The sequence below is a fragment of the Oncorhynchus gorbuscha genome, linkage group LG13, assembly GCF_021184085.1.
Source record: "Oncorhynchus gorbuscha isolate QuinsamMale2020 ecotype Even-year linkage group LG13, OgorEven_v1.0, whole genome shotgun sequence".
NCBI classification, from domain to species: Eukaryota; Metazoa; Chordata; class Actinopteri; order Salmoniformes; family Salmonidae; genus Oncorhynchus; species Oncorhynchus gorbuscha.
In genome coordinates, this window is record NC_060185.1 from 74887833 (window position 1) to 74915238 (window position 27406).

Consider the following 27406-nt stretch of genomic DNA (forward strand, 5'->3'; position numbering starts at 1 on the left):
TAGCACATGAACGCGACATTAAACACACGGAAGTTGGAAAACGGAGATTTCCCAGTTGTTTCGAACTTCTCCAATTTTACAAAATGTAAATATACCATTGGCCACAGATTCTTCTTGAATAGAAGAGCTTGAACAGCACTGAAGCATACAAATATAACACGTGGTTAGAATAAGGAAATATAATATCATTAAATGTAATTGAATATAACTTTTTCCCCATTTCCTACTTCTACACTTTATATTTTCCTACATATATCAAAGCAGAATGAAATTCCAGTCGAATAGTGTTTCATGTTGTCAATAAATAGGGAAAAAAATCTGATATTTTCACATCGTTAAGGTCCATAACAATTCATTGTTCCCAAATGTGCATAAGTATTTGCCCCTTCGGTAGCCTATCTGTGTGTTTTATTCCAGGTTCTGTCATTGGATGGCGACAAAGGATAGCTTTGTAGGCCACAATGCATTGTCCCCCGGCTCTATTTTTGTAAATGGACTCGCCCATGAGCTTTCCCTTGTGTCAGTCACCATGGCGGCATACAGCAGAAAGCTGTGGCCTCATCGTCACTTTTAAACCTATCATAATGTTTTTTTTAAAGGTTGCCTTTCTACATGTATAGGTTTATTATTTTAAAAAATGGACAACTGGTTACTGTCAGAATAGATTTCTACTTTTTTCTTTGAAGGCGGATACATGAAATTGTGGCAAACGCAAAAATGCTGAAGATCAATGGATTGGCTTTTAGTGTCGGTTTAGATAAAGGAACCGTTTTACCATAATACAAATTGTACAGCAACAGATCTACTGTGTTGGAATCTGGATTATTCGATCCGCGCCTTGATAGCAAGTTTGTTTGGACCGGTGGCAGCCTTCTAGTATCGGTTTGGGGACATAATAAACCCCGAGGCTCACATTGTGGCCTGGCCGGGGGGACTAATTATCATTTTTAATCACACTAGAGTTTTCTTAGTGGATAACAAAGTGGGAACAAGGATTGTGGCTTGGTCTGTGCATACCCAGACCGCGAACATCAAATTGTCAACAAGATAAGCAATTTAATTGTTTTTAACGCGTCTTCAAAACAATGGCGTCTTATGTGGATAACAGTTTTCGTCAAGCTGTGATGATGAATCCGGCGGAAAGAACGCAACAGGTCAGTATAATTATTTGATTAGCCTTCAGTGACGCTAATCTGAAAATGTTGTAATTTGTGAAACCTCTCTGTTACTGTCAGTGTTCTATAAATTCCCGCTACCACCCCTTCGCTAAATTGTTACATTCTTTGTTTCTGCGTTACTGTTGCCATGCGGCTACAGTGTTACGTATCCTGACTACATCCCGGTAAAGCTCTATCATTGGGAGATAATCTCCAGCTACTTTACATAACAGGATTTGATAGTAACCCAGCCACTTATGTCATGAACATATTCAGACTTCAGAGCGCATCAGAGTTTACTTTTCCTGTATTTTCCAAACGACAATGTAAACTGGCTATATTGTTTCCCAGACAGTGAAATAGGCTACGAATTTGCTCAATTTGTATTTAAACAGCATACAAAACATAAACCTACACTAATGCTATTGGCCTGAACCAATTCCAAACAAACCTTAAATGTGTCATTAGGCATATTGAGCTTGAATGGAAATGTTTTGATTAATAGACACTGTTTCAGCTGTACACTTTAGGCCTCTCCTAGAAGTGACTTAAATAATCAGGACTCCTTATCTGTAGCCGCTTGAATTGGCTGCATGGGAGAGTTGGCAATAAGAAAATTCAGTGGACTATATCGGTAAAATTTTCACATGCAATTGTTTATTGCAAGGGTAATTATTTCCAGTACATTTCAACCATCAGGCAATTGGCCCTGGCGCCCTGCGGTTTGTTCACAGCAAGAGATACGCACAACGATGGCCCAGAAAATCGATATACCACTTAAAATAGTGGGCGAGGCGATAGTGACACTGCCACATGCTGATGTATCTGACATTGAGGAAACAATTACGTCTGTCACGTGTTGTCATTGCTGTCTCGTTAACCGTGTGCTAGTAGGTCTACACATTTCATTATGTTTCATAGTGGAGCATACCATTCTAGTCATCTGTGCATGTACTAAATTAGTACAACATAATAATAAATGAATATGGCATCATGCCTGTCGCTCTCATCTCCATAGCTCTTCAGGAAACAATGAGCCTTGTAGAGTTAAAAAACAAAACAATTTTATAACCATGTCACACTACACCTATTGGTGTGTCAATGTCTCTGTTTACGTTATCTGTCAACCAAGCCACCATATTCTGTCCACATACTGTTCATAATGTCTACATCCCATTACATACAGTGAGTTCGGGAAGTATTCAGACCCCTAGAGTTTTCCCACGTTTTGTTACATTACATCCTTATTCTGAAATTGATTAAATAAAATACATTACTGTCTACACACACTAACTCATTATTACAAAGTGCAAAACCAAGTTTTAAAAAATGTTTACAAATTTATTACAAATAAAAAAACTGATACCTTATTTATAGAATCCCTGAGCTGACAAGGTAAAAATCTGTCCTGCTCCTGAGCAAGGCAGTTAACCAACAGTTAGTTCCCTTGCGGAAGACACATTCCAGTTTACTGCATTGTTGTACAGCTGTCGAGGTATCCCCCTTTCTCCTTTAAATAAGTATTTAGACATTTTGCTATGAGACTTGAAATTGGGTGGATTCTGTTTCCATTGATCATCCTTGATGTTTCTACAACTTGATTTTAGTCCACCTGTGGTAAATTCAATTGATTGGACATGATTTGGAAAGGCACACACCTGTCTATATAAGGTCCCACAGTTGTCAGTGCATGTCAAAGCAAAGCCAAGCCATGAGGTTGAAAGAATTGTCCGTAGAGCTCCGAGATGGTATTGGGTCGAATTACAGATCTGGGGAAGGGTACCAAAAAAATGACTGCAGCATTGAAGGTCCCGAAGAACAGTGGCCTCCATCATTCTTAAATGGAAGACATTTGGTACCACTAAGACTCTTCCAAGAGCTGCCCACCCGGCCAAAACTGAGCAATCAAGGGAGAAGGGCCTTGGTCAGGGAGGTTACCAGTAACTCCGACAGACTGGGAGACTAGTCAGGATCTAGGGAAGAAATGAACGGTACAGAGATCCTTGATGGAAATGTACTCCAGAGGGCTGAGCACCTCAGACTGGGTTGAAGGTTCACCTTCCAACAGGACACGACCCTAAGCACACAGTCAAGACAATGCAGGAATGTCTTTGGGACAAGTCTCTGAATGTCCTTGAGTGGCCCAGCCAGAGCCTGGACTTGAAGCCGATCAAACATCTCTGGAGAGACCTGGAAATAACTGTGCAGCGATGCTCGCCATCCAACTAGACATATTTGAAAAACTGTTTTTGCTTTGTCATTATGGGTTATTGTGTGTGTGTATATTGAGGGGGGAAAATATTTAATACATTTCAGAATAAGGCTGTAACGTAACAACGTTTGGGAAAAGTCAAGGGGTCTGAAGACTTTCCGAATGCACTATATATACAGTACCAGTCAAGTTGACACACCTACTCATTCAAGGGTTTTTGTTTTATTTTTTAAAGATTGATTTAAATTGTAGAATAATAGTGAAGACATCAACACTATGAAATATGGAATCATGTTGTAAGCCAGAAAGTGTTAAAAAAATCTAAATATATTTTATATTTCAGATTCTTCAAAGTAGCCACCCTTTGACTTGATGACAGCTTTTCACACTGCATTTTCTCAACCAGCTTCATGAGGTAGTCACTTGGAATGCATTTCAAATAACAGGTGTGCCTTTAGTTAATTTGTGGACCTCCCCCTTAACAATCAGTTGTGTTGTGACAAGGTAGGGGTGGAATAAAGAAGATAACCCTATTTGGTTAAAGACCAAGTCCATATTAGGGAAACAACAGCTCAAATAAGCAAAAGAAATGACAGTCCATCATTACTTTAGGACATGAAGGTCAATCAATCAGCAACATTTCATGGACTTTGAAAGTTTCTACAAGTGCAGTTACAAAAACCAACAAGCGCTACGATGAAATTGGCTCTCATAAGGATCGCCACAGGTAAGGAAGACCCAGAGTTGCCTCTGCTGCAGAGGACAAGTTCATTCGAGTTACCAGCCTCGGAAATTGCATTCCAAATAAATGCTTCACAGAGTTCAAGTAACAGACACATCTCAACATCAATTGTTCAGAGGAGACTGAATCAGGCATTCATGGTCGAATTCCTGCATAGAAACCACTACTAAAGGACACCAATAAGAAGAGACTTGCTTGAGCCAATAAACACGATAGCAATGGACATTAGACCAGTGGAAATCTGTCCTTTGGTCTGAGTCCAAATTTGAGATTTTTGATTCCAACTGCTGTTTTTGTGAAACGTAGACTAGGTGTTCTCATCGTGAAGCATTGAGGTGTGCTTTGCTGGCGGCACTGTTAGAGTTATTTAGAAATCAAGGTACACTTAATCAGTGTGGTTACCACAGCATGGGACGATCATTTGTTTTTAAACAGGACAATGACCCAACATCTCCAGGGTGTGTAAGGGCTATTTTATCAAGAAGGAAAGTGATGGGGGGCTGCATCAGATGACGTGGCCTCCACAATCACCCAACCTCAACCCAATTGAGATGGTTTGGGATGAGTTGGACCGCGGAGTGAAGGAAAAGCTGCCAACAAGTGCTCAGCATATGTGGGAACTCCTTCAAGACTGTTGGGAATGCATTCTAGGTGAAGCTGGTTGAGAGAATGCCAAGAGTGCAAAGCTGTCAAGGCAAAGGATGGCTACTTTGTAGAATCTCCAATATAAAATATATTTTGATTTGTTTAACACTTATTTTGTCTACTACATGATTCCATATGTGTTATTTCATAGTTCTGACGTCTTCACTATTCTACAATTTAGTGAGTGTTCTTAAACTTTTGACTGGTACTGTACATTTCTTCAATCCATTCTTTTACTGTTAGATTTGTGTGTATTGTTAGATAGGAACACAAGTATTTCGCTACACCCGCAATAACATCTGCTAAATATGTCTATGTGACCGATAAAATTGGATTTGTGCATCCGTCATAGATATGCTTGTTATTTCCTAAGCACTGTGCTGTTTGCTTGACTTCACAATGGAAGCCTCATAATCTAGTAATTCCATAGCATTAACTGTGAACTCCGTTATCCCACTATGCACGTGCAGATCCAAATTTTGCAAGACCGTATTTGTAAGCATTAAAGGCAAGCTGGCTAGAAATAAAAATAGACATTGACGCTGATATGAGGGAACAAGTATTTGAAAAATGTGGACTGACCACAGTCCCCACAATTTCTCCTTGAAAGATGTCCAAAACTTTTTCACATTTTTAACTAGGCACATCTTTGCACTTTTGTTTCGGAATTTTAACTTGTCACATTTAAATATTCAGTTGGTAGTGTCCCCCTTACGCAACTGACAGCATTAGTCTTATTGGAGATGGCATTCCCTCTTGGTATTAGCCTAGGTTTCAAAGATGTGTAATCATTAACACCTGGTACTGACTGGTGGAGAGGAATAATAATAATAAAAAAGTAAAAGTTAAATTGATACACACCTTATTAGGCTTCCCACACAGCCATATTTCCATGTTACAGCGCTTGTTTATGGAAAACAGAGGACCGAGTGGACTACCTGTGGTAATTCACTTTTTGCATCTCCTAAAATCTGTGTAAACGGAAGACAGATGCCACAATTGTGTTGTCAGTGAAAAGTACTGTCTGCTGCAACTGTTAAAACAGTGCACAGTGTGTGTTTCAGTATTTATTACATTATTTTGGTGTGATATGACAGAGGGATTTCTGTTTCTAGAACTGTACTGCAATTTTGCATTTACATTTTAGTCATTTAGCAGATGCTCTTTTCCAGAGCAACTTACAGTTGGTGCATCTTAAGATATCGAGGTGGGACAACCACATATCAGTCATAGTAAGTAATAAATGTTCTCAAACTAGCTGTCAGTAAAGTCGGGGCTAGTAAGGGGGGGGGGGGGGAGTCAAATTCGAGTGTTAGTTCACGAAATGCAATTGAGAATCGTTTGATGTTTTGATGGATTATTTTGCCGTTTTAGCTTCCAGAGCCAATTCACCCTATAAACAGAACATGTAAGGTTCTTGGGCTAAGGAGTAACATTAGGCTTCTTTTAGTCCAAGTTTGGGTTAGGTGGTAGCCTTCTGATGTCATGTTGACTGATTGTCTCATAGAACAAAACATATAGAAGATCTCCTAAGTCTGTGTTAACCTCAGACTTTATCCCATAATTCTATTCTTCCCCCATTTCATTTTCTCCATAGGACTGGCTGAATGAATCAGAGGTAACTCATATCTGTTTTTTTAGGGCTACAAGCTGGCGAGCTCTATAGAAAAGTAGCCTGGTTAATTTAAGTGGAAAAAATGACCTGGCTGAAAATGAGTCTCTAATCGGCTGTACAGCCGGCGCTAGTGTCTAAGATGCAGCAGCCATCCAAGAAGGGACAATGGGTCAGACTTGTCAGCTCCTTGTAATTCTTTAGGCAGGTGCAAAAAGGCAAAGGCCATGAACAGTCACACGCAGTCATCAAGACCTCTAGCTGCCAGTGAATCACACAGCTCAAATGTCAGGCCTACCACAGAGTTCAGACAGTGTCCTTGTATGCTGAGTTTAGCATGGGATTAGCATAGTAGTCAAACAGGGGCTAGTAATATCTAAGTGAAAAGGCAGTGAGGAGAAGGTGAAGACAGGAGGCCTAGAGAGACAGACATAGCTTGTTTCTCTCTAGTCAGGATGCTTTTTGAACCGAGCCAGCAGGACTGAAGGATTGATGGCAAGACCGACTCAGATGAGAAGACATTTTTGATGTGACTGCTTTCATCCTGCTTGTTTTCATCCTGCTTGCTTGTGTTGTTTCTGGTCTGTGACATCTGTCCTATTTTGGTCACCCAGTCAGAACAGAAGCATGCGAGACAGGCTTGATTGAGAAATAAAATGGATTGCGAAGAACTTTGTCTCATGCTTTTGCAAGCAGGAACCTTCTAGTTTGCCCAAAGAAAATGTGCTAAAAATAGGCAAAATGTTTCAAACTCCCAGTCCATAAGCACAAAAGCAACTTGCTTTGGCCTCTCCTCACGCCGCTAACCCTGTGGAACTTAAGTGATGTCACATGTTATTCTTGTATTGAAAGTGGAGGCAGAGCTCTGGCTTAACTGTTTACACACATGGCGATTACAGTTACGTATTCATCCCATTATTAATACAGAAGCTACGTATTTCAAGGGAAAAGGGGAAGAAAAGCACAAAATGACCGATGCCTACACTCACTCAGAGCACACTATTTAGGCAAAGCCCTTGATTAGCTGGTTTTGGGGTTTTGTTTTCTTATCCAGTATTGGCTGTATTTCAGCTCATAATGACATTTGAGATAATAGGGGGGATGGAGCAATTCATTATTATTATTGACCGGTTGCATTGAGCCACAGTACATTAGAAATATTGATGTAGTGTACCAGAGTTGTAGTTAGTCAATGATTGCTGTTTAAATTTGTGAAATCTGTGACCTAGTGGGCAGTCCTTCGTTTTCTGTAGCAGACTAGCAAAGGAGGAAAGGGGAAAAAAATACAGTTGAATAACTCAGATTGCCTGGTTTGAATTGTGTGCCTGCATTTGAATTCCAGGCCACTGGAGCACCTCATTGGAATACCAGGACCTTGTGTACCACAGTGCTAGTGTTTGTCTGTTAGTAAGCAAACCTAATAATGAGAAGGCCAATGAGATGGGCCTATCCTCTATATTCAAATCCGCTACAGAGACTGTACAAAAACAAATGGTCACAAGCCGTTGCACTTTGGCGCACAATTTAACCACACTGGACGGTCTGCTGAAATCGTCACTACCTTGCACACTAGTGTATGTACCTCTCTGATAACAGGTTTCTGTATATTTCCATCTCTGCATTACAATCTGTTGGAAGTTAATTGTTTCTACTCTGTTCATAACAAAGGTAAGATTACAATCCCTTGGTCTCAATTTAAGGCGGGACAATCCAATGTGGTGAATTCTGAAATATCTAGGCTACCTCCACAGTAGGCTAAATCTCAATAATACATAGGCATATCTCTTACTAATACACCTGCTCTCTGTTTCATAGATATCTTTCAGATACAGTAATGTTTTTGGAGAAGGGAAAGTACAAATCAAACAGGAATATTCAACAACCTTCATACAATGGACTAAAAGCTGACCATCCAGTGGTCCCTCTCTGTACATATTTTATCTTGTGTTCTAATGCTATGCTCTGACTATGCTATGGGTAATGCCCCTCCACACAGTAGCTGCTTTGAAGTGTTTCTAGGCTACTCGCTCCCTTCTATCACATTGCAAAACACGTTCCTGTGATCTGCTTCCATAGATTGTACACTTTGATCTGCCGCCATACTGCAGTACAAAGACGTAGCCCGTTTCTCTGTGTTCTCGTGCCGCTTGGAGGGAAAACGGCTTTCCTCGCACTGCATGTTTCCTCAAGGTGCATTGCTCTCTCGCTCTATATCTGTCGGAATATAGACGGATCGGGACATTTCTTTGATGGTCTTACGTTTTTGTCAGATGAATCGCCCTCATCTCATGGAAAAGGCATGTCTCAGTTCCTTATGTCTCATGACATACAGTGGGGCAAAAAAGTATTTAGTCAGCCACCAATTGTGCAAGTTCTCCTACTTAAAAATATGAGAGAAGCCTGTCATTTTCATCATAGGTACACTTCAACTATGATGAAAAAATAATCCAGAAAATCACATTGTAGGATTTTTAATGAATTTATTTGCAAATTATGGTGGAAAATAAGTATTTGGTCAATAACAAAATTTTCTCAATACTTTGTCATTGCCAACAAAGGGTATATAACAGAGGTCAAACGTTTTCTGTAAGTCTTCACAAGGTTTTCACACACTGTTGCTGGTATTTTGGCCCATTCCTCCATGCAGATCTCCTCTAGAGCAGTGATGTTTTGGTTCTATTGCTGGGCAACACGGACTTCCAACTCCCTCCAAAGATTTTCTATGGGGTTGTGAACTGGAGACTGGCTAGGCCACTCCAGGACCTCTTACGAAGACACTCCTTCGTTGCCCGGGCGGTGTGTTTGGGATCATTGTCATGCTGAAAGACCCAGCCACGTTTCATCTTCAATGCCCTTGCTGATGGAAGGAGGTTTAAACTAAAAATCTCACGATACATGGCCCCATTAATTATTTCCTTTACACGGATCAGTCGTCCTTGTCCCTTCACAGAAAAACAGCCCCAAAGCATGATGTTTCCACCCCTATGCTTCACCGTAGGTATGTTGTTCTTTGGATGCAACTCAGCATTCTTTGTTCTCCAAACACAACAATTTGAGTTTTTACCAAAAAGTTCAATTTTGGTTTCATCTGACCATATGACATTCTCCCAATCTTCTTCTGGATCATCCAAATGCTCTCTAGCAAACTTCAGACTGGCCTGGACATGTACTGGCTTAAGCAGGGGGACACATGTGTTACTGATGGTAGGCATTGTTACTTTGGTCCCAGCTCTCTGCAGGTCATTCACTAGGGCCCCCCGTGTGGTTCTGGGATTTTTGCTCACAGTTCTTGTGACCCCACAGGGTGAGATCTTGCGTGGAGCCCCAGATCGAGGGAGATTATCAGTGGTCTTGTATGTCATTTCCTAATAATTGCTCCCACAGTTGATTTCTTCAAACCAAGCTGCTTACCTATTGCAGATTCAGTCTTCCCAGCCTGGTGCAGGTCTACAATTTTGTTTCTGGTGTCCTTTGACAGCTCTTTGGTCTTGGCCATAGTGGAGTTTGGAGTGTGACTGTTTGAGGTTGTGGACAGGTGTTTTTTATACTGATAACAAGTTCAAACAGGTGCCATTAATACAGGTAATGAGTGGAGGACAGAGAAGCCTCTTAAAGAAGTTGTTACAGGTCTGTGAGAGCCAGAAATCTTGCTTGTTTGTTGGTGACCAAATACTTATTTTCCACCATAATTTGCAAATAAATTCATTAAAAATACTACAATGTGATTTTCTTCTCATTTCGTCTGTCATAGTTGAAGTGTACCTATGATGAAAATTACAGGCCTCTCATCTTAAGTGGGAGAACTTGCACAATTGGTGGCTGACTAAATGCTTTTTTGCCCCACTGTACTTCTTAAAGGAAACAACTTCAGACGAATCAATGCCCCACACTGTAGATTCCATTGTTCTTCACTGCATAATGTAGTGATCAACAGATGACTAAACACTACACGCTTTACATATTGTGCATAAAATCCTTGGCGTTGTACAAAGGGTAGACACTTAATGCCGATTTTATTTGTTTTATGACTCGCCTTATTTCTATTACATCGTATTGAATGACTGTCATTCATATTCCATTCACCCAGCTCAATGTAACATCAATAGGTTTAGGCTACCGATACTCAAATTTGCCCTAAACCCATCATGATGTTGCTACTACGGTTTGCAACTCCACAACATGGGGATAAAGATCGTACTTTTTTAGAGAAATGTCCTCTAGTCTGATGAAACAAAAAAATAGAACTGTTTGGCCATAATAACCATCGTTATATTTGGAGGAAAAGGGGGAGGCTTGCAAGCCGAAAAACACATCCCCAACCGTGAAGCACGGGGGTGGCAGCATCATGCTGTGGCGGTGCTTTGCTACAGGAGGGACTGGTGCAGTTCACAGAATAGATGGCATCACGAGGTAGGGAAATTATGCAGATATATTGAAGCCAGTCAGGACATGAAAGCGTGGTCGCAAATGGGTCTTCCAAATTGATGACCCAAAGCATACTTCTAAAGTTGTGGCAAAATGACTTCAGGACAAGAATGTCACCTGACAATCGTATAGAAAGTTGGTGGGCAGAACTGAAAAAGAGTGTGCGAGCAAGGAGGCCTACAAACCTCAGTTACACCAGCTCTGTCAGGAGGAATGGGCCAAAATTCACCCAACGTATTGTGGGAAGCTTATGGAAGGCTACCTGGAATTTTTGACTGAAGTTAAACAATTTAAAGGCAATGCTACCAAATACTAATTGAGTGTATGTAAACCTCTGACCCACTGGGAATGCGATGAAATAAATAATAGCTGAAATAAATAATTCTCTATTATTCTGACATTTCACATTCTTAAAATGAAGTGGTGATCTTAACTGACCTAAAACGGGGAATTTTTACTAGGGTTAAGGAGTATTTCACAATATCTGGCTAAGGTCTATGTAAGCTTCCAACTTCAGCTGTAGGTCGGGGTAAGGTGTCTATGCATAGATAATAAACTGAGTTGCAGCAGTGTAAAAAAAGGGGGTCAATGTAGTCTTATGGCTTGGGGTTAGAAGCTGTTAAGGAGCCTTTTGGACCTAGACTTGCCTCTCTGGTACCGCTTGCCGTGCGGAAGCAGAGAGGTCATTCTTTGTCTTGGGTGGCTGGAAGTCTTTTACACTTCCCTTCCCATGCCAATATATTTTCATTCTCCTGAAGGGGAATATGTGTTTCCGTGCCATCTTCACAACTGTCTTGGGGTGCCAAATTCAAAACAACAAATCCCATAATTAAAATTCCTCAAACATACAAGTATTATACTTCTTGTTAATCCAGCCACAGTGTCTGATTTCAGAGGCTTTACGGCGGAAGCACACCTTGCTATTATGTTAGTCAGCGCCCAGCCACAGAAAACCATTACAGCCATTTTCCAACCAAGGAGAGGTGTCACAAAAGACAGAAATAGCATTAGAATTAATCACTAACCTTTGATCTTCACCGGATGGCACTCCCAGTACTCCATGTTAGACAAATGTGTGTTCGATCAAGTTCATCTTTATGTCCAAAAACCTAATTTGAAATTGGTACGTTATGTTCAAAAATGCATTGTCTCAAACAAACATCTGGTTAAAGTGCAGAGAGCCACATCAAATGACAGAAATACTCATAAACATTGATGAAAGATACAAGTGTTAAACACAAAATTAAAGAAACTTCTCCTTAATGCAACCGCTGTGTCAGATTTCAAAGAAGTTTTACGGTAAAAGCACACCATGCAATTATGTTAGGTCAGTGCCGAGCCACAGAAAACCATACAGCCATTTTCCAACCAAGGAGAGGTGTCACAACTCAGAAATAGCGTTATAAATATTCACTTTGATCTTCATCGGAATGCACTCCCAGGAATCCCAGTTCCACAATAAATGTTTGTTTTTGTTCGATTAAAGTCCATTTATGTCCAAATACCTCCTTTTTGTTTGCTCGTCAAGTTCACAAATGCAAATTCACAAGGCACTGGCACTTAGTTCAGACAAAGTCAAAACGGTTCCATTACAGTGTGTTTAAACATGTTAAATGATGTATATAATCAATCTTTAGGATGTTTTTATCATAAATCTTCAATAATGTTTCAACCGGAAAAATCCTTTGTCTTTAGAAATGAAAAGGAACAGAGCTCGCTCTCACGGCCGCGCGCCTGACTTAGCTCATGGAATTCTGCCAGACCCCTGATTCAAACAGCTCTTATTCGCTCCCGCTGTCTAGTTGAAGCCTGAAACAACGTTCTGAAGACTGTTGACATCTAATGGAAGCATTAGAAAGTGCAATATGACCCCATAGACACTGTATATTGGATAGGCAATCACTCAAAACTACAAACCTCAGATTTCCCACTTCCTGGTTGGATTTTTATCTCAGGTTTTTGCCTGCCGTATGAGTTCTGTAATACTCACAGACATCATTCAAACAGTTTTAGAAACCAAATCTACTAATTCTATGCATATTCTAGCTTTCTAGCCTGAGTAGCAGGCAGTTTACTTTGGGCACCTTATTCATCCAAGCTACTCAATACTGCCCCCCCAGTCCCAAAGAAGTTAAATATCTCTTTGCTTCTCAATTTTTTGGGAAAATTTGTTCAAGACTGTACTATTGTCTTTCGTCAACTACTCAACACATTTTATGCACTGCAGTGCTAGCTAGCTGTAGCTTATGCTTTCAATACTGGATTCATTCTGATGCTTTGATTAGGTGGACAACATTTCAGTTCATGCTGGAAGAGCTCTAGGTTGGAGGACTTCATAATGACTAAGTCTATGGAAAGGGGTAAGGGCCACGAGCCTCCTAGGTTTTGTACTGTAATCACCATAGTGCTACCCTACAGAGTGCTGTTGAGGCTACTGTAGAGTTTGGCGACATGGCCTAAAATCTATATTTTATTTTAAACTTCTGGGTTATTCACAATATATATCTTGATTTAAAAAATGTGTGTTTCTCTGATTAGGCATTCTACAATTTTAACGGTCAAAAACACTTTCAAACAATCAGCAAAATCGAAATAATTCAGGGTTTGAAGTTATACCTGGGTTAAATATAAGCCTTCCACAACCATAAGACCAAGTAATAATTGTATTATTTCATCAATGTTTTTGCAATCACTGATCCAGCTTTAAAGTCTATGAAAATGCCATTTAAAATAAATATATAACCATAACCATACATAATAGACATTCCCTAATAATGACTAACTTGTTATAGCAGGCATTAAGCTATAAAAGATTAACACCGGTCTTATTAACATTCTCTCAAACACAAGCCCACGTGCTAGTGAGTAGCCAGCTAATCTTTATTTCAAGTTTAGCCAATTTGGATCGGTTTGCCAGCTAACAAGACGGAACAGTTTAATTGTTATGGACAGAAGAGCTAGCTGAACAGCATGCTAGCCAATCCACTTTGTTAAATCCACTTAGCCAAATGCATTTTTTCACAATTCCTGACATTTAATCATAGTAAAAATTCCCTGTCTTATGTCAGTTAGGATCACCATTTTATTTTAAGAATGTGAAATGTGGAGTAATAGTTGAGTCTTATTTCTTTATTTACATTCCCAGTGGGTCAGTTTACATACACTCAATTATTATTTGGTAGCATTAGCTTTACATTGTTTAACTTGGGTCAAATGTTTCAGGGAGCCTTCCATAAGCTTCCCTTGCTTGCCTCCTTGCTCGCACATGCTTTTTCAGTTCTGCCCACAAAATTTCTATGGGATTGAGGGCAGGGCACTCCAATACCTTGACTTTCTTGTCCTTAAGCCATTTTGCCACAACTTTAGAAGTATGCTTGGGGTCATTGTCCATTTGGAAGACTCATTTGCGACCAAGCTTTAACTTCCTGACTGATGTATTGAGATGTTGCTTCAATTTATCCACGTAATTTTCCTCCCTCATGAAGCCATCTATTCTGTGAACTGCAGCAAAGCACCCCCACAACGTGATGCTGCCACCCCGGTGCTTCATGGTTGGGATGGTGTTCTTCGGCTTGCAAGCCTCCCCCTTTTTCCTCCAAACATAACGATGGTCATTATGGCCAAACAGTTCTATTTTTGTTTCATCAGACTAGAGGACATTTCTCCAAAAAAGTGCAATCTTTGTCCCCGTGTGCAGTTGCACACCGTAGTCTGGCTTTTTTTATGGAGGTTTTGGAGCAGTGTCTTCTTCCTTGCTCTGCGTCCTTTCAGGTTTTCAATTTATAGGACTAGTTTTACTGTGGACATGGATACTTTCGTGCCTGTTTCCTCCAGCATCTCCACATCTCCTTTGCTGTTGTTCTGGGATTGATTTGCACTTTTCGCATCAAAGTACTTTAATCTCTAGGAGACTGAACGCATCTCCTTCCTCAGTGGTATGTCGCCTGCGTGGTCCCATGGTGTTTATACTTGAGTACTATTGTTTGTACCTTCAGGCATTTGGAAATTGCTCCCAAGGATGAACCAGACTTGTGGAGGCCTACAATTTGTTTTCTAAGGTCTTGGATGATGACTTGCTTTTCTCATGATTTCAAGCAAGGAGGCACTGAGTTTGAAGGTAGGCCTTGAAATATATCCACAGATACACCTCCAATAGGCTAATTGACATCATTTGAGTCAATCAGAAGCTTCTAAAGCCATGACATAATTTTCTGGAATTTTCCAAGCTGTTTAAAGGCACAGACACCTTAGTGTATGTAAACTTCTGACCCACTGGAATTGATACAGTGAGATTATCGTCTGTAAACAATTGTTGGAAAAATTACTTGTCATGCACGAAGTAGATGTCCTAACCGATTTGCCAAAACTATAGTTTGTTAACAAGACATTTTTTGGAGTGGTTAAAAAATCAGTTTTAATGTGTATGTAAACTTCCGACTTCAACTGTACCTTAAGAACAAGGTTGGGGATCAGAAAACCAGTCATTGTCTCATGTGACCACCATTTGCCTCATGCAGCGAGACACATCTCCTTCACATAGTTGACCAAGCTGTTGATTGTGGCCTGTAGAATGTGGGTCCAACTCCTCTTCAATGGCTGTGTGAAGTTACTGGTTATTGGTGGGAACTGGAACATAATGTTGTACACATCAACCCAGAGCAACCCAAACATGCTCATTGTGTGGCATGTCTGAGTGTATGCAAGCCATGGTCATTTTAAGCTTGCAGGAGTTGTGTACCAATCTTTGTGTCATTGGGCCATGCATTATCCTGCTGAAACATAAGGTGATGGCTGCAGATGAATGGTACGACAATGAACTTCAGGCTCACCTCATGGTGTATCTGTGCATTCAAATTTCCATCAGTAAAATGCAATTGTGTTTGTTGTCCGTAGCTTATGCCTTCCCCTACCATAACCCCACCACCACGGGGCACTCTGTTCACAACATTGACTTCAGCAAACCGCTTGCCCACACAATGCCTTAACCAAATTCTTTGGTTTTGCAAACTCACATTTTCATCAGCTGTCTGGGTGGCTAGGCTCAGACAATCCCGCAGATGAAGAAGCCGGATGTGGAGGAACAGGGTTGGCGTTACACGTGGTCTGCAGTCGGGAGGCGGTTGGACGTACATTCCATTCTCTGGCAACACCCATTCCTGCAGTCAGCATAATAATAATAATATAATATATGCCATTTAGCAGACGCTTTTATCCAAAGCATACATTCTACGTATGGGTGGTCCCGGGGATCGAACCCACTACCCTGGCGTTACAAGCGCCATGCTCTACCAACTGAGCTACAGAAGGACCACATCATGCCAATTGCATGCTCCCACAACTTGTGCACTTCTGTCACGACACAATGCCAATTTTAGTGGCCTTCTATTGTCCCTAAATACAGCTTTCTTGATATGCCACACCTGTCAGGTGGATGTTTTTTTTTGTGGCAAAGGTGAAATGCTCACTAACAGGGATGTAAGTACATTTGTGCCCAGAATTGGCGAAATACGCCTTTTGCACTTATGTAACATTTCTGGGATCTTATTTCAGATCATGAAACATGGGAACAATGGGACTACATGGGACTATATTTAGTGTAGTTTTGTCTAAAAAGATAAAGTCCTCCCCTTCCTCCACCGATAGACAGAATAAATCATCCTCTTGCCCAGACACACAATATATACGTTTATGCTATTTTATTACACAGCTCACACTGTGCTTGGCATTAAAATGTAAATGTAAATTAAATCTAATGCAGAACGGTATGGCGCCTGAGAAACAAAAGCACCAGAATTGCTTATGAGTGAAAATGGCCCTTTGGCCTCGATTCCTACTGCACAGTATAATCCTTCCTGTTCTTGAACTGGCCAGACATGAAGTGGATAAAATGGTGAACTGATTAGGAGTCTGTTAATCCTACAGTGCTGTAGTCCACTATACAGACTTAATGCTTGTTACAAAGGTCTTAGTGGGCTGTGTGTCTGCCACAACAGGGGTCGTCGTCGTCTGGGCACACGTGAAATTGTATTGGCCAGTTTTTGTCTTGACTTCTGCCCTTTGTCCAACCAAGGTCACCTTGGCCATTTGCCTCTTTCCAGTTGTTGCAATACCAGAAACCTTTGCCAGATGCCCACCCATCACTTATTGGCTCATGATTTAGATAAGTTACTCTCTAGCGCTGGTGACAGGCTATACCGTCAGCATATACCGTCAGCATGTATCCTATCTCCTCTCACTCTCAAATGCCTTTTAGTATCTTTGAACGATCAATGTCAAAACAAACACTGGGACAAAATCATTGCTCATCCCTCGGCCTACTTGCTTAAAGATTTCAATTTGTGTTCTCTTTATGCTAAACTGGGCATAGATTGGTAGCCCCACTATCTTCTAATAGTCTGCTTTCCTTTACTTTATAGTCTGCTTTCCCACTGTATTATAGAAAGTAAGGAAAAGCTCATCAGTTTTTGCGTCAAGAGTCACTCTTCCCAGACAATGTGAAGGGTTTAGGGACCTAGTCTAAATTAATTAATCTATCTTGTCTATCCATATATTAACATGGGCAAAGTGCTGTAGCTGCTGTGCTGGGAATGCTGTTACTGCTTGACATATGAACAGAGAGAGCTGATTCATAACCCTTTATGACAAAAGATATCCCTTTCGAAGAAGATCCAAGATGGCGTAGCAGTCAGACGTGGATTTTGTCTTGTCCCGTGTGTGTGTGTGTATATATAGTTTTCTTCGTATATATTTTAATCTCTCTTTCCATCTACAGACTGAATATACTCTCCTACAACCCGCCTCACCCAATGTGGTACGGATTTGCTATTTTTGTACTTTAGAACCGGAACCCCCATCAGCGCTAGCCAGCTAACTAGCTACCAGCTAGTAGTCAGCCACTGCTAGCGGCCCTCCCTACTCTTCTACATTTACACACACTGTACATAGATTTCTCTATTGTGTTATTGCCTGTATGCTTATTTATCCCATGTGTAACTCTGTTGCTTTTGTCCCACTCATTTTCTTTATCTTGGCCAGGTCGCAGTTGTAAATGAGAACTTGTTCTCAATTGTCCAACCTGGTTAAATAAAGGTGAAATAAAAATGACATCTGCAAGAACAGCTGTCTTTATTCATGGAGGCCATTGTCAAACAAAACATCTCAAAGCGTGGCCAACGGATAATTGTGACTGGCTTGAGTCTCATGCAGGAAAAATCAACAAGGTTTTGACGTTTTATTGAATTAAACAACTGGATAATGGAAATATATGCCTACCTCGCTTATTGTTGGATTTATGCATGCTCCTTTGCAAAATGTAAAACTATGAAGTCCACTTCTGAGTAATCTGCCTTTTAACATTTTGTTTTTAAATTGTCTTCAAATTGCCTACCCTTGTTATTTAGACTCCAATTGCAGTAACTAAGCACATTGTTATTTAATGACAAATCCCGACTTGTTCCTGCGGTCCTGATGATTTCATGTGCCCTGCACAGCAGATTGGAATTGTGGGTTTCAAATAGGTGCAGTGTGTCCCTCTATCTGTGTAATTGGTCCCTAAGGGATTGTCTGACCTGTGGCTGGTCACGTATCCAAGACCCTGTCCCTCTTCTGCCTATCAAAGAAAAATGTCCGTTGCTCGCCAGCTTGATCCTAATCCAATTCTGCCTTAAATGTCAGAGGTTTTTTTTCCTCCCCTTTCCCTCTTTTGGGAACAGGGTCATTATCTCTGGTAGAGCCTTGCCTCGGCTGGACTTCCGGCTAGATCATTTATAAACGGCTCAAGCCTCGGCTACCAGACTGGCAACCTCAAGATTAGCTGGCCACTCTTTCCTCACACTGTGCACCATTGTCTTTACAAGCCAGCTTCTTACAACATTTACTTCTGAGATTGACTTGCTTGAAGGCTTGGCAGTATGCTATTGCTAATTTCTGAACTGTTGCCTGTATCTGTTAGATAATGTGCCATATTCTTGTAATGACATCTCCATGTCAACATTTTTTATTTTGAGTTCCTCTGACATCACTTAAAGATTCCCTCCCCACTGTACTTTTAGTTCAAAGGTGAGGAAGCATATGTGATGCACTGTAAATTGCACGATGTATTACAAGGCATACATTTTTTCAGTGACATATATTGTGATAGACCTAGTTCTGGCTAATTTACTGGCTTGACCTCTAACTGCCATCCATTGCCAGGTTTCTCCCAAATGGCCTGGAATCTCCTTTGCATTTAAACTGTTCCTGCTGAGAACAAATGCTTTGCATAACTCATCTTGTAATCATTAATATTCATATTGCCTATGTGGTACGTACATTGTTGATGCAATTTGGCCTAACAGCTAAGAATGTTGTCTTTCATAAGACTATATTAGTGGCGCTTTTTCCTGGAAGATGTTTTGTGCTCTACTTCAGAATAACATTGAATGTTGTTTTTTGTTCTTTTATTTAACGAGACCTGTTGCTGTCTCCCTGCCTTAAGGGCAATGTGTACTACAGGGTTGAGCATCAGTTGCTCCAATATTATGCCCTCTGCTGTAGGGCTGTGCACTGTACCGTCTTGCACAATATACTGGTATTGATACACGGACCGGTTTGGGTTTTTACTTTACCTTGTGTAACTGTATTTGGTTTGTTAAATGTGATAGGCCACTCTGTGTGTAACATCTGTTTTTATACTTCACCATTTACTCTGCTACTTGAATCTCTGCCTCTTTCCGAACACACCAAGCCCTTCCCACAATCACTCAAGAAGTGCAGTTATTGCTTGACCATGCGACCACTTGCCGTTCATTCTTCAGTCTGCATGGTCAATGCAGATGCAACAAGATGTTGATGACAACGACGCTGCTCTCCACTTTGCTTCTTAATATATAGGGTGTTCACTCACTGCTCTAGAATGTAGAGAAAAACGGGGACATTCTAAAGGGTGCTATGAAATGATCAAAACTTAAGGCAAAAACTGTCATTATAAATTGCATACGATTTAATAATTACATTGTTCTCTACAGTAGTGTAACCTTAATATACTTGTAATTGATTGTGTTGATGAAATAGGAAAGTGGTTTTACCGTGACCGTTACTAGTTTAGACTGCCACTCTTGGTTTTCTCTCTTCCGTATTTAGTATTGGGAGTTGGTACTGTTTTTCCACGTCTATTCAGCTCCCTGATGGTCTGGAGGTAGAAACTATTGGCCTCTGTTAGTTTCAGCCATGATGCTCCTGTATTGGCCTTGTCTGAGTGATGGAAGCGGGGCGAACAGGCTATGGCTCGGGTGGATAAGGTCCCTGATGATCTTCTTGGCCTTAGTGCGACACCTGGTGTTGAAGATGTCCTGGAGGCCAGGCACTGTGCACTTAATGGTGCGTTCGACTGTAGAGCCTTGCGGTCTGCGTTGGTGGAGTTGCCGTCCCAGGCTGTGATGCAGACCGATGGTATGCAATCCGGTTGCTCGTGTAGAACACTGAGGGCCCTCTGAGACAGGCCAATTTTCTTTTTAGTCTCGAGGTTAGGGTCGATGTCGTGTCTTTACCACAGTGTCCATGTGTTTTGAAGATTTCAGCTCCTCTGAGATATACACTGAGGAACTTTACATTTTTGACAGTCCCCATGGCGGCCGCATAAAGGATGTGGGCGTGTCCAGCCTGGTTCATCCTGAAGTCCACAATTGGCTCCTTTTTTGTTTTGCTGACATTGCAGAGGGTCCTCACTTTGAGAGGGTCCAATTAAAATCTTTCAGAGCATTTTTGGTGCCTGCGTGTATGCAGCCATGGTGATAATCCCTGAAATCTCTCGAAGGTAAGAAGGGTGACATTTGATGACCAAGTATTCCAAGTCGGTAGAGCAGAAGTTCGCAAGGTCCTGTACATTTCCCCTGTCGCGCCCTCTTTCTATATGCTCAATGAACTGTAAAACCTGCTGGTTGGGTATAATTCATTTGGATGTCTCAAGAAAACCCATTCTCAGAAAAACAGAGTATGTTGCAGAATCTGATGTCCCTCTGGAAGGAGATTCTCGCTCTGATTTTATTTATTCACAGATTAAGTTTCTACGTTTGTTCACTGATTGAACATTGGCAAGTAGTATGCTCTGTAATAGAGGAAAATTATAGAATCACTAGAAAAGTAGAAACCTGCAATTGCAATATTTGGTTAAAAATAAGGCTTCTATTTTATTTATTTTTCCCATATCAGTGTTGCCAAATATTTTTTCTGGGAAGTGGCTGTTGGTTGCTCCATTTGTCGCATGCACATTTACATCTTTTTTTTATTATGCTTACATGCTGACAAGACTGGGCGTGTGCCAATGTGAGCATGTTGATTTTGTCCATCCATAGCAGACGCGATCAGGACACGCAGGTTGAGATATCAAAACAAACTCTGAGCCACCAAATTTATTTATTTATGCATTGCCCATTTTCAATAAAAAATTAAAAAATACACTTCACTAGCTGCAGCGGGGAGAGGACAGAGGCTAGAGCAGAGATGGTCGGAGAGAGGTGGGAGAAGGGGCCAAGCGATCGGTGCACACACGGCAGGTGGCGCAGGCGGAGCCTCGAGGGGGCAGAGCAACTCTGCACACAAGCAGGGAAGACGCTGGGGCAACCTTAAAAAGTAGCTGAATTTGTCGCAATACTCTTTTACCAATACAAGTTGCTGCGGCGGTCTGAACTCGCTAAATCTACTTGGCAACACTGAATATCATGCAGCCCTACCTGGCAGTGTGGGAATGATCTCGAATGAATGCGACAAATGCACACATTGCTAAATATAGAAATGTTAGTTGAGGTTTGATTGAACAGTGTAAAACAGTTGCCACCATTCTTTTTCTTAGTCAATATCACTTTCTGAGTCAAAGCCGAGACCTACTCCTCAGATTTTTAAACATGACTTAAAATGTAAACCAATGCAACATTAACCAATAGAAACAGCAGCTCTTTGCTGGTCGTTGAGTCTCTCTAGTCATGGTTTGGAAATCTCACAGTATCAACTTTGCAGTGCGTTCTAGGCTTCTTTTTGCAGTCTATGGCTCGAGGAAACGGCTCAGACCACCATGTCTACACAATCTGATTGTTCAGCGGTAGGACTATAGGTGTACTTGATTTGCTCTCTGGGCTGAGTAGGCAGAGTTCTTCTTTCAGGCACTTTAAATGGTTCAAAATTGGAACACTTTGACTTCCCAGCACTAGGGCTGCGGAGTCAAGTGCACCTACCGCCAGCGGCACCAAAAAGAATAAATAGGAACACATTTTACAGAAATGTTTGGTGATCAACTAGGAATGCCTTGGAGATCAACCAGTTGGTGACCACTAGTGTAAAACAATAAGAATGGAGAACGCCCCATTGAAATCACTTAGAATATTCCACCCTAGGGTCGTGCGCTACTCTTTATTTTATTATTTATTTATATAAAATGTGTACCCCCTTCTCCATTTTGTGATATCCAATTTGTTGTTAGTCTTGGCCCATCGCTGCAACTCCCGTACGGAGACCCATGCAACCTCCGAAACATGACCGTGCCAAGCCGCACTGCTTCTTGACACACTGCTCTCTTAACCCGGAAACCAGACGCACCAATGTGTCGGAGGAAACATCATACAACTGGCAACCATGTCAGCATGCATGTGCCAGGCCTGCCACAGAATTCGCTAGAGCACCATGGGTCAAGGACTTCCCGGCCAGCCAAACCCTCCCCTAGCCCGGACACTCCCGGGGCAATTGTGAGTCGCCTCATGGGCATCCCAGTCGTGTCCGGCTGCGACATAGCCCGGGATTGAACCCGGATCTGTAGTGACGCCTCAAGCACTGCAGTGCCTTAGACCGCTGTGCCACTCAGGAGTCTCCATGAAGCGAATTTAGAACATGTTGCTAGAAGAGCACTTAAAAGGAAGAGTATTCTAAGCATGTAGTCAAACATTTTTATTTATTAAGGAATACATTGTAGTTGAATCCCTCATTGGTATGAAAACATTGCTGAAATCATAACATTCATCCTCTCCCAGCTCATGTTCCATATTTCTTGTGCACTGCAATTTCCTATTTTATGATCCACATCCAATGTGATGTGTTGATAGTAGGCTAATTTGTGGACAATTTTGTAAATGTCCTCTTCAGATGCCGGTATGATTCTCAAATACGACCAAAGAGGGGGTTTGATAATAAAGGAGACTAGAGGTAGGATATACTTATTATTCAATCGCCTCTAGAAATAAATGGAATGCCCTTTTCAGTATTTGGATGAAGACAAAATGCTGAATTGGAGAGGAATCATTTGCAGTGCATTCTGAGAGTATTCAGATCCCTTCCACATTTGTAACATTACAGCCTTTATTTTAAAATGAATAAAATGTTTTCCCCCTCATCCAATCTACTCACAATTCCCCATAATGACAATATGGGGAATTGTGATAACTTTTTTTGCAAATGTATTAAAAACAAATACTTCATTTGCATAACGATTCAGACCCTTCGCTATGAGACTTGAAATTGAGCTCCGGTGCATCCTGTTTCCATTGATCATCCTTGATGTTTCTACAACTTGATTGGAGTCCACCTGTGGTAAATTCAATTGATTGGACATGATTTGGAAAGGCACACACCTGTCTATATAAGGTCCCACAGTTGACAGTGCATGTCAGAGCAAAAACCAAGCCGTGAGATCGAAGGAATTGTGAGACAGGATTGTGTCGAGGCACAGATCTGGGGAAGGGTACCAAAACATTTCTGCAACATTGAATGTCCCCAAGAACACAACTGAGCAATCGGGGGAGAAGGGTTTCGGTCAGTGACCAAGAACCCGATGGGCACTCTGACACAGCTCTACAGTTCCTATGTGGAGATGGTTGTACTTCTGGAAGGTTCTCCCATCTCTACAGCACTCTACCAATCAGGTCTTTATGGTAGAGTGGCCAGACGTAAGCCACTCCTCAGTAAAAGGCACATGACAACCTGCTTGGAGTTTTCCAAACGGCACCAAAAGAATCTCAGACCATGAGAAACAAGATTCTCTGGTCTGATAAAACCAAGATTGAACTCTTTGGCCTGAATGCCAAGCATCACGTCTGGAGGAAACCTGGCACCATCCCTACTGTGAAGCATGGTGTTGGCAGCCTCATGCTCTGGGTTTTTTCTTTCAGTGATAGAGACTTGGAGACTAGTCAGGATCGATGGAAAGATGAATGGAGCAAAGTACCAAGATCCTTGATGAACTGCTTGAGAATGCTCAGGACCTCTGAGTGGGATGACAGTTCACCTTCCATTAGGACAATGACCCTAAGCACATAGTCAAGACAATGCTGGAGTAGCTTCGGGACAGGTCTCTGAATGTCCTTGAGTGGCCCAGCCAGAGCCCGGACTTGAACTCGATCGTACATTTCTGGAGAGACCTGAAAATAGCTGTGTCGTGACACTCTCCATCCAACCTGACAAAGCATGAGAGGATCAGTAAAGAATACAAGTGTGCCAAGCTTGTAGCGTCATACCCAAGATTTGAGGCCGTAATCGCTGCCAAAGGTGCTTCAACAAAGTACTGAGTATAGGGTCTGAGTAATTATGTAAATGTGATATTTCCTTTTTAAAATATTTAATACATTTGCACAAATTTCAAAAAAACAGTATTTGCTTTGTCACTATGGGGTATTGTATGTGCATTGATTGGGGGGGGCAAATGAATCAATTTTAGAACAATGGTGTGGAAAAAGTCAAGGGGTTTGAATACTTTTGGAATACACTGTAATTTGAAAAGGAGGTTTCTGAGTTTTGGTGTTGTGGTATTTAGCTGGCGTTCCCTCAGCTCTTGAACTGTGCTGCAATCTGTTTCCAGATTTGGAGGTTGTTTTTGGTGTGCCTAATCTGGACTGCCAGGCTTCGCTCTGTCACATTAGGTACCATTGTGTAGACCTATTTCTGGCCTAATCCCCTATATGTAATGAACTTAATTAACCTAAGCTTGTTTTCATCAGGTCATTTGCATATTGCCCAGGTCAGGCACAGACTAGTGGTGGTGAGTCTAGTGAATTAGTAATTACATGGGCATGACCCAATTTGCAAACAAGGAGGGGGGTGGGGGACCACCCATTTGTGTATCATGTCGCACTTAAAGGAACATGACAAAGGGACAATTCTGTGGCATCAGTTGGTGGTTAGTGGTAGTCCTGGGGGCTTTACTTATTATTAGTATGCTGAAGCAGCAGTTGGTGGTTAGTGGTAGTCCTGGGGGCTTTACTTATTATTAGTATGCTGAAGCAGCAGTTGGTGGTTAGTGGTAGTCCTGGGGGCTTTACTTAGTATCAGTATGCTGAAGCAGCAGTTGGTGGTTAGTGGTAGTTCTGGGGGCGTTACTTAGTATTAGTATGCTGAAGCAGCAGTTGGTGGTTAGTGGTAGTCCTGGGGGCTTTACTTAGTATTAGTATGCTGAAGCAGCAGTTGGTGGTTAGTGGTAGTCCTGGGGGCGTTACTTAGTATTAGTATGCTGAAGCAGCAGTTGGTGGTTAGTGGTAGTCCTGGGGGCTTTACTTATTATTAGTATGCTGAAGCAGCAGTTGGTGGTTAGTGGTAGTCCTGGGGGCTTTACTTATTATTAGTATGCTGAAGCAGCAGTTGGTGGTTAGTGGTAGTCCTGGGGGCTTTACTTAGTATCAGTATGCTGAAGCAGCAGTTGGTGGTTAGTGGTAGTCCTGGGGGCTTTACTTATTATTAGTATGCTGAAGCAGCAGTTGGTGGTTAGTGGTAGTCCTGGGGGCTTTACTTAGTATTAGTATGCTGAAGCAGCAGTTGGTGGTTAGTGGTAGTTCTGGGGGCGTTACTTAGTATTAGTATGCTGAAGCAGCAGTTGGTGGTTAGTGGTAGTCCTGGGGGCTTTACTTAGTATTAGTATGCTGAAGCAGCAGTTGGTGGTTAGTGGTAGTCCTGGGGGCTTTACTTAGTATTAGTATGCTGAAGCAGCAGTTGGTGGTTAGTGGTAGTCCTGGGGGCTTTACTTAGTATTAGTATGCTGAAGCAGCAGTTGGTGGTTAGTGGTAGTCCTGGGGGCTTTACTTAGTATTAGTATGCTGAAGCAGCAGTTGGTGGTTAGTGGTAGTCCTGGGGGCTTTACTTAGTATTAGTATGCTGAAGCAGCAGTTGGTGGTTAGTGGTAGTCCTGGGGGCTTTACTTAGTATTAGTATGCTGAAGCAGCAGTTGGTGGTTAGTGGTAGTTCTGGGGGCGTTACTTAGTATTAGTATGCTGAAGCAGCAGTTGGTGGTTAGTGGTAGTTCTGGGGGCTTTATTGTCCATCCCATTGGGTAACTAATGACTTGTTTGAAGTGTGCACTAATCCAGTATTTGTTTGCCTTCACTGAACAGCTCGAGTTATCATGTGATCTGTTAAACAGATGTCTAATTGCTTTATTGTACATTTGTTGGATTTACATCAGTGTCTCGACTTGTATTGTTTTCATGCTGGTGCACATGGGTAGCCTATTACCAAGGCCATGTTTTGGTAGAGGGTATGTCAGCTGTGTTTTGTCTATACCTTACCGAAGGTTCATTAAAGCGCTATAAGTCACTCAACTTGCTGACATGTGGCACAATGTTCACATTCCCTGCTTGTCAAAAGCCATCAAGATAAGTAGCTTGTTGCCACACTGGGAGTAACTGTTTTACCCAACTACAAGTTTTTGTCACATGCACAAGTACAGTGAAATTCCTTTCATCAATAACAATGTAATACTAAAAATAACAATGTGGAACAGAAACTAAAAGAACATGATAAAGCAATTAAGCTTACTTTATACAGGGTCAGTTCCAGTACATATTTACAATGTGCAGGAATACTGGACATGTACAGTACCAGTCAAAAGTTTGGACACCTACTCATTCAAGGGGTTTTTCTTTATTTGACTGTTTTCTACATTGTATGATAATAGTGAAGACATCAAAACTATGAAATACACATGTGGAATCCTGTAGTAACCAAAGAAGTGTTAAATCAAAATATGTTTAATATTTGAGATTCTTGCCTTGATGACAGCTTTGCACACTCTTGGCATTCTCTCAACCAGTTTCATGAGGAATGCTTTTCCAACAGTCTTGAAGGAGTTTCCACATATGCTGAGGACTAGTTGGCTACTTTTCCTTCACTCTGCGTCTCACAAAGACACTGCTGTTGGAACTAAATATTTACTCATCAGACCAAAGGACAAATTTCCATCGGTCTGGTGTTCATTGCTCGTGTTTCTTGGCCCAAGCAAGTCTCTTCTTATTGTTGTCCTTTCGTAGTGGTTTCTTTTCAGCAATTTGACCATGAATGCCTGATTCATGCAGTGTCATCTGAACAGTTGATGTTGAAATGTGTCTGTTAATTGAACTCTGTGAAGCATTTATTTGGATGCAATCTGATATGCAGTTAATTGCCAATTTTTAAGGCTGGTAACTCTAATGAACTTATCCTCTGCAGCATAGGTAACTCTGTGTCAACTTTCCTGTTGCGGTCCTCGCAAGCCATTTTCATCTAAGCCGCTTGATGGTTTTTGTGACTGCACTTGAAGAAACTATAAAAGTCCTTGACATTTTCCAGATTGACTGACCTTTGTCTTAAAATAATGGACTGTGTTTGCTTATTTTATCTGTTCTTGACAA

At 41.4% G+C, this 27406-nt stretch overlaps 1 protein-coding gene across 12 annotated transcripts in view; it reads left to right on the forward strand.

Annotated features, from left to right (window-relative positions):
* Window positions 1-505: 505 nt before the first annotated feature.
* LOC123993519 (rap guanine nucleotide exchange factor 2-like) overlaps window positions 506-27406 on the forward strand; it is a 157443-nt gene continuing 130542 nt past the window's right edge. For 11 of the 12 annotated variants that reach the window (XM_046295737.1, XM_046295745.1, XM_046295741.1 and 8 more), the window contains exon 1: window positions 507-1154. In XM_046295737.1, coding sequence (XP_046151693.1) covers window positions 1086-1154 — 69 coding nt within the window. In that variant the 5' untranslated portion in view covers window positions 507-1085. Of the gene's footprint in view, window positions 1155-27406 lie in introns of all 12 variants that reach the window. The other variant, XM_046295751.1, reaches the window with a different exon arrangement.